This window comes from Hakea prostrata, chromosome 10 (assembly GCF_041222555.1).
Source record: "Hakea prostrata isolate BN-2017 chromosome 10, UWA_Hpros_2, whole genome shotgun sequence".
Lineage (NCBI taxonomy): Eukaryota > Viridiplantae > Streptophyta > Magnoliopsida > Proteales > Proteaceae > Hakea > Hakea prostrata.
Window position 1 is genome coordinate 37,065,792 of NC_142609.1, and position 16,130 is coordinate 37,081,921.

Below are 16,130 nucleotides of genomic sequence, written 5' to 3' on the forward strand. Positions count from 1 at the left end.
TATTGTACGGCTATTGATGGAGACAAAAATAAAATTGAGTGTAATTTTTGTCACAAAAGAATATACTCAGGTGGCATCAATAGGTTCAAGGGTCACATCACTGGGAGTTCAAAGGATGTGACTAAATGCACAGAGGCCCATCCAGATGTAATCAAGTTACTTAGGGATTTACAAAAACAAAAGGGGAAGAAGAAAGATGATCGGAGAAAAGTCAACAGAGCACTAGATGATGCAGTGCGGGGACCGTCATCATATGTGGATGATTCAGATGATGATAGGGATGTTGATCCTGTTGATGTGGACAGATATCAGGAGGAGAGGGATATGCGGCGGGCCATGGCAGAGAGCAGACGATTGCACCATCAGGAGCAGGATATGGCCAGAGCTAAAGCTATAGGAGCTGGTCCATCTAGGCCTACAGGGGCTAGACCTTCTGATTCTGGGGGGAGGGGTGGTGTATTTGGCATGTTTGGCAAATCACAGAGTCAGCGGGCCCCTCATACATCAAGTTCAGACCGTTCAGTGCCACTACCACGGCAACCATCTGATTATCCACGCCGTCCAAACCCGACCATGGAGCAGGATCCTGATACATTTAGGAGAAAAGGGGCCAAGCAGCCCAAGATATCTGGTGCATGGAAAGGTATGGCAAAGAAGGTAAATAAAGCAATGTCAAAGTGGATTTATTACAATCACATCCCAAGCAAACACAAAGACACGGGGTCCATACTATAGGAATATGATTGATACTATTGCAGCGGCAGGTCCACGGATATGATGGTCCCAACCCTACGAGTTGATGACCACCCTCTTTCAAGAGGAGAAGCAAGAGTTGCAGGAGTATATTGATAGTATGAAACCCTTTTGGGATACTTATGGATGCACCACCATGTCTGATGGATGGACCGGCCCGACGAGAAAGTCCATCATCAACTTCATGGTATACTGTGATTGGAGAACTGTCTTCTTGAAATTAGTGGATGCTACTGGTCATATGAAAGACCACAGATATATCATGGGTCTCCTGCAAGATGTGATCGACCAGGTTGGTAGGAAAAATGTGGTGCAAATTGTCACTGACAATGGCTCCAACTATAAGAAGGCCGGTGAAGTGTTGATGGCTTCACCCGATTATAACCTTTTGTGGACACCTTGTGTGCACATTCAATTGACCTAATCTTTGAAGGACATTGGAAAAATCAGCATTGTCCACAACACCGTTGAGAGTGCAAGACAGGTAACCAACTTCATCTACAATCATAACGTTGCTTTGGCAATGATGCGGAGATCATGTGGAGGTGAGTTGGTGCGACCTGGTCCGACAAGATTTGCGACAAATTTCGTCGCCTTGAGCAAAGATGCAAGATAAGAAGTCGGGCCTCAGATCCATGTTTGCATCGCAGAGTGGTTTGATTGGGCTGGATCCAAGTAAGATAACCATCTACTATTTCATCTTATAAATTATTATATTTATATTATGAGTTTATGATTATCTTATATGATATTTAATGTCTATTGACTTAATGAGTTTGTGATAATTCAAAGCCACGACCAATGGGCGCGCCGCACAAAGACACAATATCATCCGATGATTTCCGGAGATGTGTTCTTCAGTGGTGTGCAGACCATAGATCCTATAGTAAAGGTCTTGCGTATGGTGGACTCTTCCTTGAGGGGGACCCACTATGCCCCACTTGTATGCATCCCTTGAGCGTATGAAGGATGCTATAAAGGCGACAAACCCCGAGGACATCGGGCTTTCTTAGATATTGTCGATGCACGATGGACAGCTCATCTGATGCATCCTCTTCATAGGGCCGGTAAGTAAATATTCTGGGTTGTTGATTTGTAGGTGTAGTCTTGTAGACTTGTGGGCTTGTAGCATTGTAGGTATTGGTACTTTGGTAGTTGGTACTAATTTTAAGCTTTTTTAATTATGCAAAGATATTTTCTAAACCCTAAGTATCAATATAGTCGACATTTAGGGTTGGACACAAACCTATTGGATGCCCTTGCTACGAGGTGATAATGAAGTTGGAGCCGAGATGAGATGCTCCAATCATTTTGCCACAATGAGGTGAGACATTGGGAATTTCAAACGATTAGTGAGTTGTATTAATTGTTTAAATAATTTAGATAACCGATCAATACTAATGATTGTATTATTGCAGATCAAATTGTTTAGAGATGCATTTGGGTCTTTTAGTGGAGCTAGTGTCAGACGGGGGGAGAGAAACCATGGATCCGGGTTAGATACTTATATAGTTAGATCCTTAGGGCTTAGATGCATAAATGTTTTGAGTCTTTTGACTTTTGAGTTTCTAACTTAATGTTTTTGTGATAATGCAGCTGAATGGTGGTATCTCTATGGCAATAGTGCATTAAACTTGTGAAGATTGGCAATCAGGATCTTGTCTCGGACTTGCTCGCCTCTCGGATGTGAGAGGAATTGGAGTACATTCAACATGATCCACTCCCGGAGGAGGAACCGGTTGGGAAGCTTGAGCGTCTAAATGACCTCGTATTTATTCACTATAATATGAGGTTGAAGCTGCAATATGCCGGGGAGCATGCTCGAGAATGAAAGGCAATACATCAATCTCGATGATATATTTGATGTTGCCGAAGATGACCAAGATCCCCTCACTCGGTGGATGTTGGACGGGGGGTGAGCCGGTATTGGACCAACCTGGAGGGAGGCCCGACCCAGAACTAGCTCAAGCTGCAGGGGTTAATGTGGGTGAGTATATGGCCATTGAAGAGGGTCAGGCACATGCTGAGGCAGTTGCCACTGCTGATGAGGATTGGATGAAGGCACCAGGCACGGAGGAGCCGCAGGACGACAATCCCGATGACACACTCTCGCCTAGTCAGACTGGTGGAGATGATGATGGTGTTGGTGGTGGTAGTGGTAGTGGTGGTGGTGGTGGTGGTGGTGGTGGTGGTGGTGGTGGTGGTGGTGGTGGAGGCATTGGAGAGCGTATACATGTTCCACTACCAGAGACACAGCAGCCCCCACCCAAATACACTGGGGAGAGTCATTTTGATCATGCCACTCAGGATTATGATCATGGTGGTGATTATCAGCGTGGTCGTCAATATCCTGATACGAGGCCGAGCCACCATCAGAGGGGAGCTGGCCATGACTATGTTAATCCTTGGGATGCGGCGATTGGGTCAATGGGGTCCATGAGCTTGGATGAGTCTGTAGGCTCCACAGGAGGTTATTGGCCTACGGGTAATTATGGTGTCCCTCTCCCTCCTTCACATGGACAGTATGATATGGGAATTAGTAACCCCTCTAGTTCTTCGTATCATGGGAGCTATGGTGTCCCCTCTAGTTCTTCGTATCATGGGAGCTATGGTGTCCCTCTCCCTCCTTCACAATCAGAGTCATTCGTACCAACAAGGGCATCTGATGGCATGCAGAACGTTCCTTGGCCCTATTCTCACTTCCCTCAAATTGGAGTTCTCATGGCAGCGGAAGATGACCGCTATAGAACTGCAATTAATGATTACTTAAACCATTTTCAATATCGTATGAGATGGGATGAGTATGTGAATTTGTTGGGGGGGGCATCACTGGAGACAGTCTGAGTCAGAGGAGTTCGATCCACCTAGGCACAGTACTTGGTACTGAGAGTTTCAGATTTTATATGGTTGGATGACTTTATGTATTACAGTATTTGTACAATGAATTGTAGACTTTATATGATTTGGTTTTATGAGTTTTTAGGTTTTTAGTTTCGGGGCTTTCGTCCGCGTATAGTAGGACATGGGTCGATTAAGAACATTAGTTTAGGTAGTGTTTTAGATCAAAATAACACTACCAATGTGTTTATTGGCCTCAAATTAGGCTACACATCAAATTTCAGATCAAAATGACCAAAAAAACCCATCGAAACAGGGGTTCGATTTTTCATCGAAACAGAGGTTCGATTTTTCATCGAACCCCTACCAAAAGTCGCCCGACTTTTGGCGAAATGTCGGCCATGTCGCCGTGTCGCCAAGGACCGACACGGCGACACAGCTCGACATTTCGAACATTGGCTCAAATACTGTGATCCTTTTTCAATTTCTTTGACAATTTGCTCTTCTCATTTGAATTCCTTCCATTCATCATTCCTTCAATTCGAATTCTTTCCATACATTGTATTTCCATAAAAACATTTCCATGTGTCATTTGCTATACAAACATTTCCATATATTATATTTCCATACAAACATTTCCTTGTATTGTATTTCCATCTTTTATATCTTTCCTTTATTGTTCATAATTACCTACCAGCATGGGATGTATGCTGCCTATATATTTGAGATTCTCTCATATGAAATCATTCAACTATTTTCTACTATTGAGGTTGTGTCTTAATAACCTCAGCACTTGTTTGGTGTTCTTGTTGGTAAAGACTCCGATTGGACTGGGCAAGAAACAGCTATTTCCTTGTGCCCAATTCATTGGAGGAGATGGTGGAGGTCTTTGTTTCCACATGTTTTGATCAGAGCATGATGCATGGAAGATGATGGGCTCCAAAGAAACAATTGGGGTTCCCAGTGTTGAGATCTTGAGGGTATCAAACAAGCTAGAGTCAAATATGTTCTCCTGTGATCGAAAGATGATCAGATCTCCGTCACCAAAAGCTTCAGGAACTGATATCAGGGAAAGAAGGATCAAATTCCTCTGGCTGAGCTGGCGTAGTCTTCCTGCAAAACTAAAGAAATAGCACCACACAAACACAATAATTCACTGATGGAAACAATATGATAGAGTCACTCAGATTGCAACAGGCCAAAGGTAATGAAAAGTCTATCTGAAAGTATAAGAAGAGTGCTCGGATTGCTAAATCAAGCTGAAAAGATGTATGTAACAGATCTAGAAAACGCTCTTGAGCAGAAAACCTCACGGGTAATCGGTATAAAAATCATTCCAAGGTAACATTATCAGTTCACAGATAGAGCCATTAGAGCACTATGGAGTGAAGACAGATGACTTAGAACCTGTTTGATATCCGAAAGTATTTATCCTTTGAAAAACATCAGAAACAGTTTTGGTTGAAGGCTTGAAGAATAAACACTTGTTTTGGCATTTGATAATAGTTGCTTCTGTATCTGAAAATACTACAGACAAATTTTTAGTAAAGCTTTTATGTTTAGCCACGATTACCTCTATCTAAACTCTTCCATTTAAATGTAGCCTGTGCCCCAACTTTGGCTTCAGGAAACAGACGCAACAACATTGTTGCTGCACCAAAACCACTTCATTAAGGATTAATTTCCATAAATTTCAATTTATTCTTAAAGAATTATCTAAAGCAAAACAAATTTATTCCAGTCATTTTTAATTTTTTTTTGGTTTTTTGAAGAAACGCCAAGAATTGTTTTTTGGTGGGTTATTTAATGGGTCCTTAACCGTTGGTGGCAAGATCCTTATTAGAATTCCTTTTCGACTTCCTTGCAACCGATCCTGAACCTCAGGATCATCTCTCCTTGGAAGTTCTCCCGTTCTTCGTATCCTCAATCATTCACCTTTTGCTTCTTGTTCCCTCTAATTTCCTTCTAACGGTTGTCAAAAATTCTGGCCCTCAGTCAGGTTCCTTTCCCTTTGCGAGGAACGTCCTCTTACTGAGAAATTTCTTCTTTGAATCCTTCGAGCCTGTCTTCTCGTCTCCTCACGATCATGGAGATTCGGGTTTCTTGGAGCTCCCAAACACCTAGCCATCATTCGGAGCATAGCTTGCATCTGTGGTTGGCTTTGTTCATTTGCTCCTGAATGATTGGAATCATCTGGATATCCCTGTTTTGATCATTCATACGCCCTCTGATTACTTCTTCTTCATGCTGATCACCCTCGCGAGAGGGATTTCCTTCTGGAGGAGCAAGATTTTCTCCTAAAGGAGGTGGGTGAATCTGATTTTGATTCCTCGGAAGCGTAGATTTGGTATCTATCATGACTTTTTTAAACGTTTTTCACAGATGGCGCCAAATAATGCTTCCAAATATTGATCAACCCTTGGATTCCTACAGATGAGGGCCGACGCAATGTTGGGAAGCCACCTCCGAAGGCTTAAATCAAAAATGAATCCCACAGAGCTCTGGCTAGTTGTAGAGCTTAATTGAAAAACGATAATGGAGGGAAATGATTCAGATACATCTGCTTTGTGTAATCCTTTAGTTTATATAAAGTTTTCCTCTTATTTTCAATCTTTGGATTCATTCATAGTTCTCCTTCGTGGTCGTCTGATCAGTGTTTCCCCCTCCCCTCAATCTTGAGTCAATTATAGTTTTCATATAGTACATGAAAGTGTATACCGAATTTATCGGGTTCACGTCTCTTTCTATAATTGTCGAGTTTCTTTAAGCCTGCGATTCTTCTGGGTTCTAACCTCGAACAATCTCGACCAGAAATAGTGAACCAACTGTGGTCTAACTCAGTTGGTTTTATTTTATATTTATCACCTTCAAAAAACATCAGAAACAGTTTTGGTTGAAGTAGAAACACTTGTTTTGGCATTTGATAAAATTTTCTTTTGTACATGAAAATACCACAAGCAAAATTTTAGTAGAGCTGTTGTGTTTAGAATGTCAAATTCCATGATTACCTCTATCTAAACTCTTCCATTTAAATGTAGCTGCCCCAACTTTGGCTTTAAGAAACATATGCTGCAACACTCCCCCTGAGGATGTAATCAAGGTGTGCGCAAGCTGACTTTGATAAACCTCAGATACTAAATAACAAAAAACAACAACAACACCAAAAACAACATTATTGTTGCACCAAAACCAGTTCATTAAGCAAAAATTTCCATAATTTCAATTTATACTTAAAAGATTATCCAAAGTAAAACAGATTTATCAAACAGTTTTTAGTCAATTTTATTTTTTATTTTTCGAAGTGAAATACACCTAGAACTGTTAACTTGTGGGTTATTTAATGGGTCCTTAAAAGTTTGGTGGTAAGGAAATTATTTTATTGTAGTTCACAAGGGAGTGGTAAACCCTATTTTCAGAGTGGCGATGCCCTAGTGATATGGATCCAATATCCTCTCCAATTTCAAATTAATTACCCTACACACGCTACCATGAGATTCTCAACATATAATATGGAGGATGTGTGATGGCATGATGGAGATTGGACAGGGAGGATCTAAGTATCTAACTATGGGACAAAAGATATCGGTACAAGAACATGACACGATTCTCAAGTAAAAGATCTCATGATATAAGATGATACTAGTTAATATGTATCTATATTGATACAACTCATATAATACATCTCTCATAAATCCCTTCCCTCTGTCCAATTGAGTTATTCTTAGAATACCTTGACCAGTGTAATTTAATACTTTGACACAGAACGATAATTTAAACTTCATTGGTACTTTAAAACTTTAGACTAATTAGTCAAAAAAACAAGGACGTTTTCGCAAGAGGGAATAAAAGACCAACGTTCAAAAGTTTAATTGACGGGTTGAAGACTCGAAGTCACCGAGATCTTAGAAACGCGTCAAGTTAAGGAGAAAAGCAAAAAAGACGCGGTTGACGCAGTGACTCACTCATCGTTCTCAATTCGAAAAAGCAGCTTTTGCAATTTCTTCGGAACAAAATTATTGCTGCAACTAATCTGCTCTCTTGACGATCGATGGCTCCTTCCGCTGATGTCAAGCAGAGGCGGAGTCAGGATTGAATATTGGGGGAGTCGAATATGTCTGGGCCAATGCTGGACCCACCGTGAGTCCCATCTCATTAAATTGTATTATATTTTGACATATGGGGTCTACATTAAAAATTTAGATAAATTAAACTAAAATTCTAAGTGAGATTTGAATTTCCATTAATATGAATGAAATTTTAGAAAAAAATTCAAGAATTAAAAAAAATCAATGATTATGATTAGATCTAATAAAATCTATGACTGAATTCTAACGAGATTCAAATTGCTATTAGTAGAATCAAATTTTAAGAGAAAGAAAGAACAACTAAATAAAAAAAAAATAGAATTATACTTTATTAAATGAATATTAGAAAAATCGTGGTGAATGTGAGAGAGAGAGAGGAATAATTTGAGAAAGAGAGAGTGGATACTAATAACTGTGGAGAAGATTTCGAAAAATTCCAATGTCTGCTAACTACTCCAATATTTTGTGAGACATGTGAGAAAAAAAGAGAGAAGAAATAGGAATAAAAGAGGAGATTCATTAGAGAATAAATAGAAATGAAAATATGAGAGAGAATATAGGGAGAAATTCATGGATCGTAAGTTAATTTTTAATTAGAATTTAATCTTTTATTCCTTAAAACTAGGGGTTTAATGATAACCATTTGATTATGATTAAGAATGACATTTGTACCCATCATCTATATTTTAGATTTTTATTTTTAATTTTTGGAGGGGGCCAAATAGTGGTATTTCACACATAAGGTGAGAAAAATTATGAAAATATGTAGGTATTTTTAAATTTTCAAAAATCTAAGTGGGGCCATGGCTCCCTCCGGTCCCTACGTGGCTCCGCCACTGATGTCAAGTCTACTTCATTGTCACCCTCCTCCTCTGCAAGGCCTGATGTGTTCTTGAGTTTCAGAGGAGTGGACACTCGGCATAACTTCACACGTGCTTTACGAAGCCCCCTGACCTCCAAAGGGATTGAAACGTTTAAAGACGATGAAAAAATCAAAATAGGAGAGAAGCTCTCTGAAGCGATCGCGAAGGCGATCAAGGAATCAAGGTTCGCCATTATCACATTCTCAAGGAACTTTGCTGCTTCGAGATGGTGTTTAGAAGAACTCGCCTTGATTATGGAAAGCTGGGAAAACCAGGAGCTCAAGGTTTTCCCAGTTTTTCTCCAGGGTGTCCGTCCAATGGACTTACGGTACTTGAAAAGAAGCTTTGGAGAGCCTTTCGGGTTGCACGAAGAACGCTTCGGCCGAGACACGGCGGAGAGGTGGAAGTCGGCGCTTAGCGTAGCTGGTCAACTCCCCTGCTGGAGGTCGGAAGATTTTGGGTAATTACCTCCCACCTACCTCGAAACTCTCTTCTCTTCTCTTTCTTTCTTCTTCTTCTTCTTCTTCTTCTTTTTTTTTTTTTTTTTTTTTTTTTCAGAATACGCCAACCATCAACAGTCACCGCCATGGTCAAGCCCACCAGATGTTTGTGTTGGGCCTGGTCCAAATCGCTTATAAATTATTGAACAAATTGCACTGACACCCTAAAATAGAGGCCTTAAAGAATTGACACCGTACTTTTTGTTAAAAAAGTATTGACACCACACTTTATGTTAAAAAAGCATAGAGACCCAAAATTTGAATTTTCATTAGATATGTTTGTCAAATTTATCATTGAAAACCTTTCAGACACGGTTTATTATAGGGATATTTTTAAAAATAAATAATAATTTAATTTTTTTCAAATGAATTTGACAAATATATCCAACAAAATATATCAATTTTGGGGTCTCTATGCCTTTTAAACATAAAGTGGGGTGTTAATACTTTAAGGCCTCTATTTTGGAGTGTCAGCACAATTTGCTCTAAATTATGAGATCAAAGCCGATTAAAATTTTTTTATTAATCAATAGAACTCTTACAGCCCAAACAAACTCAAAGCTATCCTAAGCCCAGCCCAAACTCGGCCTAACTTTTCAATTCAAAAGATAAGTTTAGGATAAAAAATAATTAGCTCTATCAGGGATAGGGTTCGGCCCTCACACCTAGCCTGATGCTACTTGACCTTGTGTTAACTATTTAACCAGGTATCCCACTAACACTAAAAACACTAAAAAAAACCTGAACATATTCCCACTCGAGTAGTTGACAACAACAACTTGGAAGTTTTATTTTTATTTTTTCGGTCTGATTTTTATTTATACAAACAATAGCAGTTTTGATTTTGAAAGTTCATTGTCATGCTGTGCATCTCATTTTAAATTTAATTGAGAATTTATTATATTATATTAGATTTACTAGGGCCAAGGTCAATAGGCCAATTAGAATGGACTTAGCTAAGAGGATTAAGGCTGAGATTTGGTTTTGAAAAGTTTGGCCTAACCTGTCCTTGCTGCAACCCTAGGGATAAAAAAGTCTTAGGCAGTCTTTGGCATGATTTTCATTTTTTATTTTTGTTCAGATAAATAGAAATGGTAGCATTTGGTATGGTTTATACAGCATATTTCTGTTTAAAAAGGGTTGAAGATCAAAAATAGGTCTCTACTTGTTTTTTTATTTTCCTATGAAGATAACTTTCATCTGTTTTTCGCGGTAGTTCTCAAAACGCATTCCCAAACTAAAATTATCGCAGCAGAAGTTAATTTGGATCCACATCCTCGTTCTTCCACCAACACGTCACCGGTTTGATTCCACAATCACGAGGAGAGGCAATGAATTCCACAACCTAAATGCTTGTAGATGGAAGAAAGCAGAGATCAAAAGTAAGGAGAAAATCCACACAGAACCTTCTTCCTCCTGCGTTTTCTTGGAGAGAGAGAGAGAGAGAGTCGCCTTTCAGGAAATCTCACGTATCCATAATGTGATCACTCAATTGATGTGGTCGTTACCAAAATAGATAACCCTATATTTTGTACCCACCCAAAAGGTGAGTTTTCAATTTTTGTCCTTGGACATATAATTATATTAATAATGAATAAATCCCAACATCTACCACTTGCGCAAGGGCAAATTTTAATCTCTGTCACACTGTGTCCCAGACACACATGTATATCCCAGATATACACATTTGATTTCTCAATCACAATATGTCCCAGACACACATATATATACCAAATATACATATTTTGATCTCTTTACAACGTATCCTAGATACATAGGCTTCTTGTGTCCCAGACACCAACATCCACAAGTCATAAAGGCAAAATGGGTTGTGCGACCAATGATATACCTACATTCGTGAGTCCCAAACTAGAATCCTTCCCAAAAAACCAAAATGGCACATCACTCAAAGAAATACATCAAATAAGCATTAGTATACCACAGTGTCCTAGGTTTGTTCAAACTCACCAGACTAAACGTATCTCGATCCCTTTAAGAGATCACCTTCTTGTCCTTAAAATATTCACTAATGTTATACATATAGTTTGTCTCTCTCTCAACACCATACAGGTCTTAGGCTAGTCGGCCTCTTGCGCCTAACCCGAATTTCTTTATTGTCGCCACCCTAGCGTCACATAAAATACTTGCACCTAGCTTCTATAGGCAACATGAATAGGGGGAACATTCATGTCGATTCTCTTTATAATAGAGAAACTCATCTTGATTCCAAATCAATGCGACATCATGATTATGAATTGACCTACACAAGGTCATTCACAATCCATCTCATCGCTACTTGCCTCTAAGAAGCTAGAGGCGAATGCCCGTGTGAGTGAGCCATTCTTTTGCCTATTGACATATCACATGTTAAAAGAACGCAATCACACAGAAAGTGAAAAAATAAATGCTGGAATGAACTTATATTACTCAATAATAAGAAAGTCCAAGTTTCAATACAAAACTAAGTCACAATCTACGCAGGCCCAAGGATTTTACATGAGAAATAAAAACATCATTGGCTATAGGTATGGTAAAGGGGTCTGACAAATAAATATGTGCTTAAGTACAATTTTCTTCCTTGCTATAATGTCTCTAACAAAATGATATCTTAACTGTATATGTTTGGTCTTCCCATGATACTTAAGGTCCTTGATATAACTAAGAGTTGTAGTATCACAAAAACCAAGGGCAGGCTCTTTGGATGTCAATACAAATCCAGTATGTTGTAGGAATCTCTTCAACCAAACAGCCTCTTTAGCTGCAGCTGAGCATGCACATACTCTGCCAAAATAAATAGAGCCCTTTTGAGTAACTGCAAAAACAAACAAGTTTTTTGTAATATTAGTTTTTTGAGTAGCTCTAGTTTTTTGCAAAAACTAGTTCAGCTCTATGTTCAATATTAGCTCATCTCATATAGAAGTCTTAGATTTGTATTGATTATTACTTTATGGTTTTAATTTTGAAAAACATATTCTCTAAGGTTCTAGTATCTAGCATCTCATTTCACGTTGAATCTCCATCTAAAGGTTGATCTAGATTCAAATCTTTTGTTCCATCCATGATAGTGCTTCATTCACTTACCAAAAAACTAAATAATAGAAGATAGAAATCCATCTTACAGTAGTTGTGAATAAGCTTAAAGTGCTATATATGCACGTTATTGTGCCATACTAAAAATCTATGATGAACTCTTTCAAGTAATTATGGATGGATAACAAAAGTAAAGCTGAATTGGTTAACTATTGTTAAAATGAATAGTTAGTTTGGTAAGTGAATAGTTATAAGTAGCTAATGATGGTCTTAAGAAATCAATTCAAATTTAAGAAAAAAAATTATAATGGCATATCTATTAATTAGAATAAAGATAGAATGTACATGGATTAAAATGAGAATAAATAGTTTTCCTTTCTCCTAATAAACCTAGAATTTTGCTACAAAAAAAACGGAAGGAACAAGTATCCAAAAAACATAAAATTTAAAATAATCAAACGTTCTAGTAGAAAAAGAAAGTTGGTTTCTAATAAAACCAGAAAAAATGTCGATCAATCTTAAAAAAGTCTAAATTCTATTTCCAGCTTTGAAATTTGTACTAAACAAATTAACTTCGGCACTGATCCATCCAAAATTTTATATGATATTATCTGAATTTATGGCCGGATTCATCTTGCTTCTTTTTTATGAGATCCATCTTGATTTGATATTAATTTGAGTAAAATCCGTTATTGTCGAGAAAGAGATTTGATAATTCCACCTCGAATTTACAGAATTTTCTTTTTGGGTATAAAGAACTTCATACAGAAGAGAAAGCAAAAAGCTCTGAATTTACATAATCTTAGAATAGAAATTTTGTAACTCCATTAATGAGATAAATCAAAGCCGGCTTCAACTATTTTACCCCCAAAGAGAAAACGGGTCTGCGCTTCACTTTACTAAGATGAAATAACATGTAAGCAAGAGTCTAATCTCTCCAATCACTGCAAAGGGTTTTCGCATTCTCTTTGGTGGCTGATGAATTGTTGAACATAGTAGTTGCAGATCAGATCTACGATCCGTTCTTTAGCTTGGGAAGTGATAATTTCTTCCTAAGAATTCGAAGTCAGTATGGCTGAGGTTTTGGGCTGCTTGCTTTGGTTCTCTGCGATTTGAGGTAAGTGTCTGAAAGAATTTCAATTTTTGTGTTGGTGGGTTCTTGGGTTTCTGCTGGTAAGTGGAAATTTCAGACCATTCAAGGGATTTGTTGACGAAACTTCAGTGAAAACTGGTGAGGGTTTAGTGCCATGGATGTTCATTTGAACAATCTCTGTGCCAGATTCCGGCACCAATTTGGCTCTGGCCCTGGGCTTGGCCCTAGCTCAGGAACTTGTCTTTTGAAGCTAGATGGAATTGCTACTGCATTCATCAAATCCCTTTTTAGAGCTTCAGCAGCTCTTTACAGAACAGATCCATGGAAGAGATTGCGACCTCAACACTTGTTTGGTGTTCGTGTTGGTAAAGATTCCGACTGGACCGGCAAGAAGCAGCCATTTCCTTGTGCCCAATTCATTGGAGGAGATGGTGGTGATCTTTGTTTCCACATGTATAGATCAGAGCATGATGCAAGGAAGACGATGGGCTCCAGAGAAACAATTCGGGTTCCCAATGTTGAGATCTTGAGGGTATCATACGAGCTAGAGTCAAATATGTTTTCCTGTAATCGAAAGATGATCAGATCTCTGTCATTAGAAGCTTCAGGAACTGATAGATTTCCTATCATAGATGTAGCTCGTTGTACTTCCACAGGTGAGCTTCAGTTCAGAAACCCAACTCTTGAGGAGCTTCGATTTGTATTTGCATTCATGAAAGCCATAGCTCTTGTTCACCCATTGCTTCAGCCTGATAAAGAAGCTGCTCCCAAGTGGTCAAGGTTGATGGTCTTTGAAGCAATTATTGAAACAGTTGATGTGCAGTGGCCTCCTGAAATGGCCAAGGGTTCAGATCTCACTGCAGTGACAATTTCACATCCACCTGGTCAGGGCTATGAGGAAAAAGCCAACTCTGCTAGCTCAACCCCTACCAAGTATGCAGATCCGGCCAAGGAAGGGTTTGCAGAGTTGAGGCAAAGTGGTATGTCTGAGAAGGAAGTCAGTGGACTTTACAAGGCCATGATGGAAAGAGAAGAATAGCTGGAAATGAAGATCTTCACTTCCCTTAGCAAATTGTATTTGGTTTCTACTTATCATTTGGTAATATTGATTGTTAAAGTGCTTAAGGCTCATCTGTCTGCAACTCTTTGTAATTCCTGTTTGATCCAAGAAAACCCAAGTTGCTTTCCTTGACGAGAGCCCTCCAAGGAGAGATCCAAACCTGAGGCATTATGCCTTCAAAAACATCTCTTCAAAAGCATTACTGTTTCAGTCTTTTTCCAAAACACCGTTACAAGTTTTTCAACATGCTTTCTAACATCTGAATTGAAGACCTAGGCATGGAGATGAGCTCCATATCCAAATGAAAGTCATATTCAAATTTGATGTTTTCTTTGACTTTGATACACCTGTGATGTGATCTGTGCATATATTTATTTGATTTTATAAATATCATTGTTATTATAGATATGAAAATTAGAGGGAGAGGATTTCTTCACCAAATTTGTTGATGACACCCTTACCCATCACCAGTTGTGAGTGAGCCCTTGATTTCCAAGCTGAATAATAACAAAAAACGTGGATCTGAATTTCTTTTCTAATGGGAACTTTGAATTTTAACATTATTGTTGAGCTGCACAGATCAAATATGCAAGGAATATGTTACCCCACCCAAGCAAGGCAGCTTTCCTCACCTTATCCTTATCTTTCTTTGATAGATCCAACTTCGAAGAAAAAATAAGAGGGTTCGATTCATCTTTAGTCATTTTTATAGAATGATCCAATCAGATGGATGCTAGAAAATCAGATATTTCTATCCAAAGCATCTAACGTGTCTGTAATGTTTCATCAAACGAAAATGGCGGCCTTGGATTTCAGGGCTGCAACTTGTTTATAAAAAATTCAAGCCCTGCCCTACCTCATGTTGTGATCAACGTAAACCACAAGATAAAAGATATTTCTGCAACCCAGCAATCCATTCCCCATTTCCTATCGCTCCTTGCACAGAGAGAGAAACATCAAACACCACCGAGATGGAGATCTCAAACTTCCAATCTTCTCCATGGCATTTCTTCTTCAGTGCTCCTCATCTCTTTCCATCATACTTCACGCCGGAAAATTACGTCCAATGGACCCAAACTCCAGAATCTCACATTTATTCGGTCGACCTTCCAGGTAACTTTTCATGATTTTGTTTGTGGTCTTCGTTTTTGAAATGTAAAATCTAATCAAACTTAATTTTCTACGATTATGGTGGTGTAACATACAGGTGTGAGGAAGGAGGAGATTAGAGTTGAAGTGGAGGATTCAGTTTACCTCATCATTAGAACCCAAGCGGCGGTGGACGGAGAGGCGGAGCCGGCGAGGAGCTTCATGAGAAAATTCAGGCTTCCGGCCATGATTGACCATAATGGAATCTCTGCTAGTTATGAAGATGGGGTTTTGAGGGTTACAGTTCCCAGATCTTTTGTTAATAGGCGGTTCCGTGTTGATCTTTCAAATCTGCCGGACCATTATGAAATTCTTGCACCAGCAGCTTAGAAACGAAAAAATGTTTCTCTGGATTTGCCATTGATTCATGTATTCTGTAATGTTATTTTCTGGAGAAAAGTGGGATTAGGATCAGATTGTACAATTTTTCTGAAAGTCTTGAGTGGATGTTTTAGATGTGATCAAAATGGATTTCGATTTCTCCATGGAACTGGAAGTAGTGATTAGTGAACTCCCCCCAATGATCCGAGATCACAAGGCTGGAATGCTCTCAAACTCTATGTGCCTTTAACATTTGATCATATGCTGCTGACCATGCTGAAGTGAATTTGATGATGAACACCAAATATTATCATCTGGGAATTCTTTTGATGATTGCATGAATCCCATCTTCATTTGGGCTTCTAGTGTAATATTTTTTAATAGAAGTTTTACACTCTTGATTGGATATTAAAGAGTTGAAACATTTTGCAGGATGTG

The 16,130-nt window shown here is 38.8% G+C and overlaps 2 protein-coding genes across 2 annotated transcripts; both read left to right on the forward strand.

Annotated features, from left to right (window-relative positions):
- The first annotated feature begins 12,921 nt into the window (after positions 1-12,921).
- On the forward strand, positions 12,922-14,601 carry LOC149002713 (zinc finger MYND domain protein). The gene has a single exon (XM_089136465.1). The coding sequence runs from the start codon at positions 13,317-13,319 to the stop codon at positions 14,199-14,201; it is 885 nt and encodes a 294-aa protein (XP_088992591.1). The 5' UTR covers positions 12,922-13,316; the 3' UTR covers positions 14,202-14,601.
- A 394-nt stretch (positions 14,602-14,995) lies between these two features.
- On the forward strand, positions 14,996-16,092 carry LOC149002714 (HSP20-like chaperones superfamily protein). The gene is made up of 2 exons (XM_089136466.1): positions 14,996-15,335; positions 15,430-16,092. The coding sequence occupies exons 1-2, from the start codon at positions 15,194-15,196 to the stop codon at positions 15,699-15,701; spliced, it is 414 nt and encodes a 137-aa protein (XP_088992592.1). The 5' UTR covers positions 14,996-15,193; the 3' UTR covers positions 15,702-16,092.
- Positions 16,093-16,130: the final 38 nt, after the last annotated feature.

Bases quoted from the DNA above. Each gene is read 5' to 3' on its own strand.
- LOC149002713 (XM_089136465.1), top strand. From the start codon at position 13,317: ATGGATGTTCATTTGAACAATCTCTGTGCCAGATTCCGGCACCAATTT.
- LOC149002714 (XM_089136466.1), top strand. From the start codon at position 15,194: ATGGAGATCTCAAACTTCCAATCTTCTCCATGGCATTTCTTCTTCAGT. The intron at 15,336-15,429 runs GTAACTTTTCAT...TGTAACATACAG, and splicing joins TTATTCGGTCGACCTTCCAG to GTGTGAGGAAGGAGGAGATT.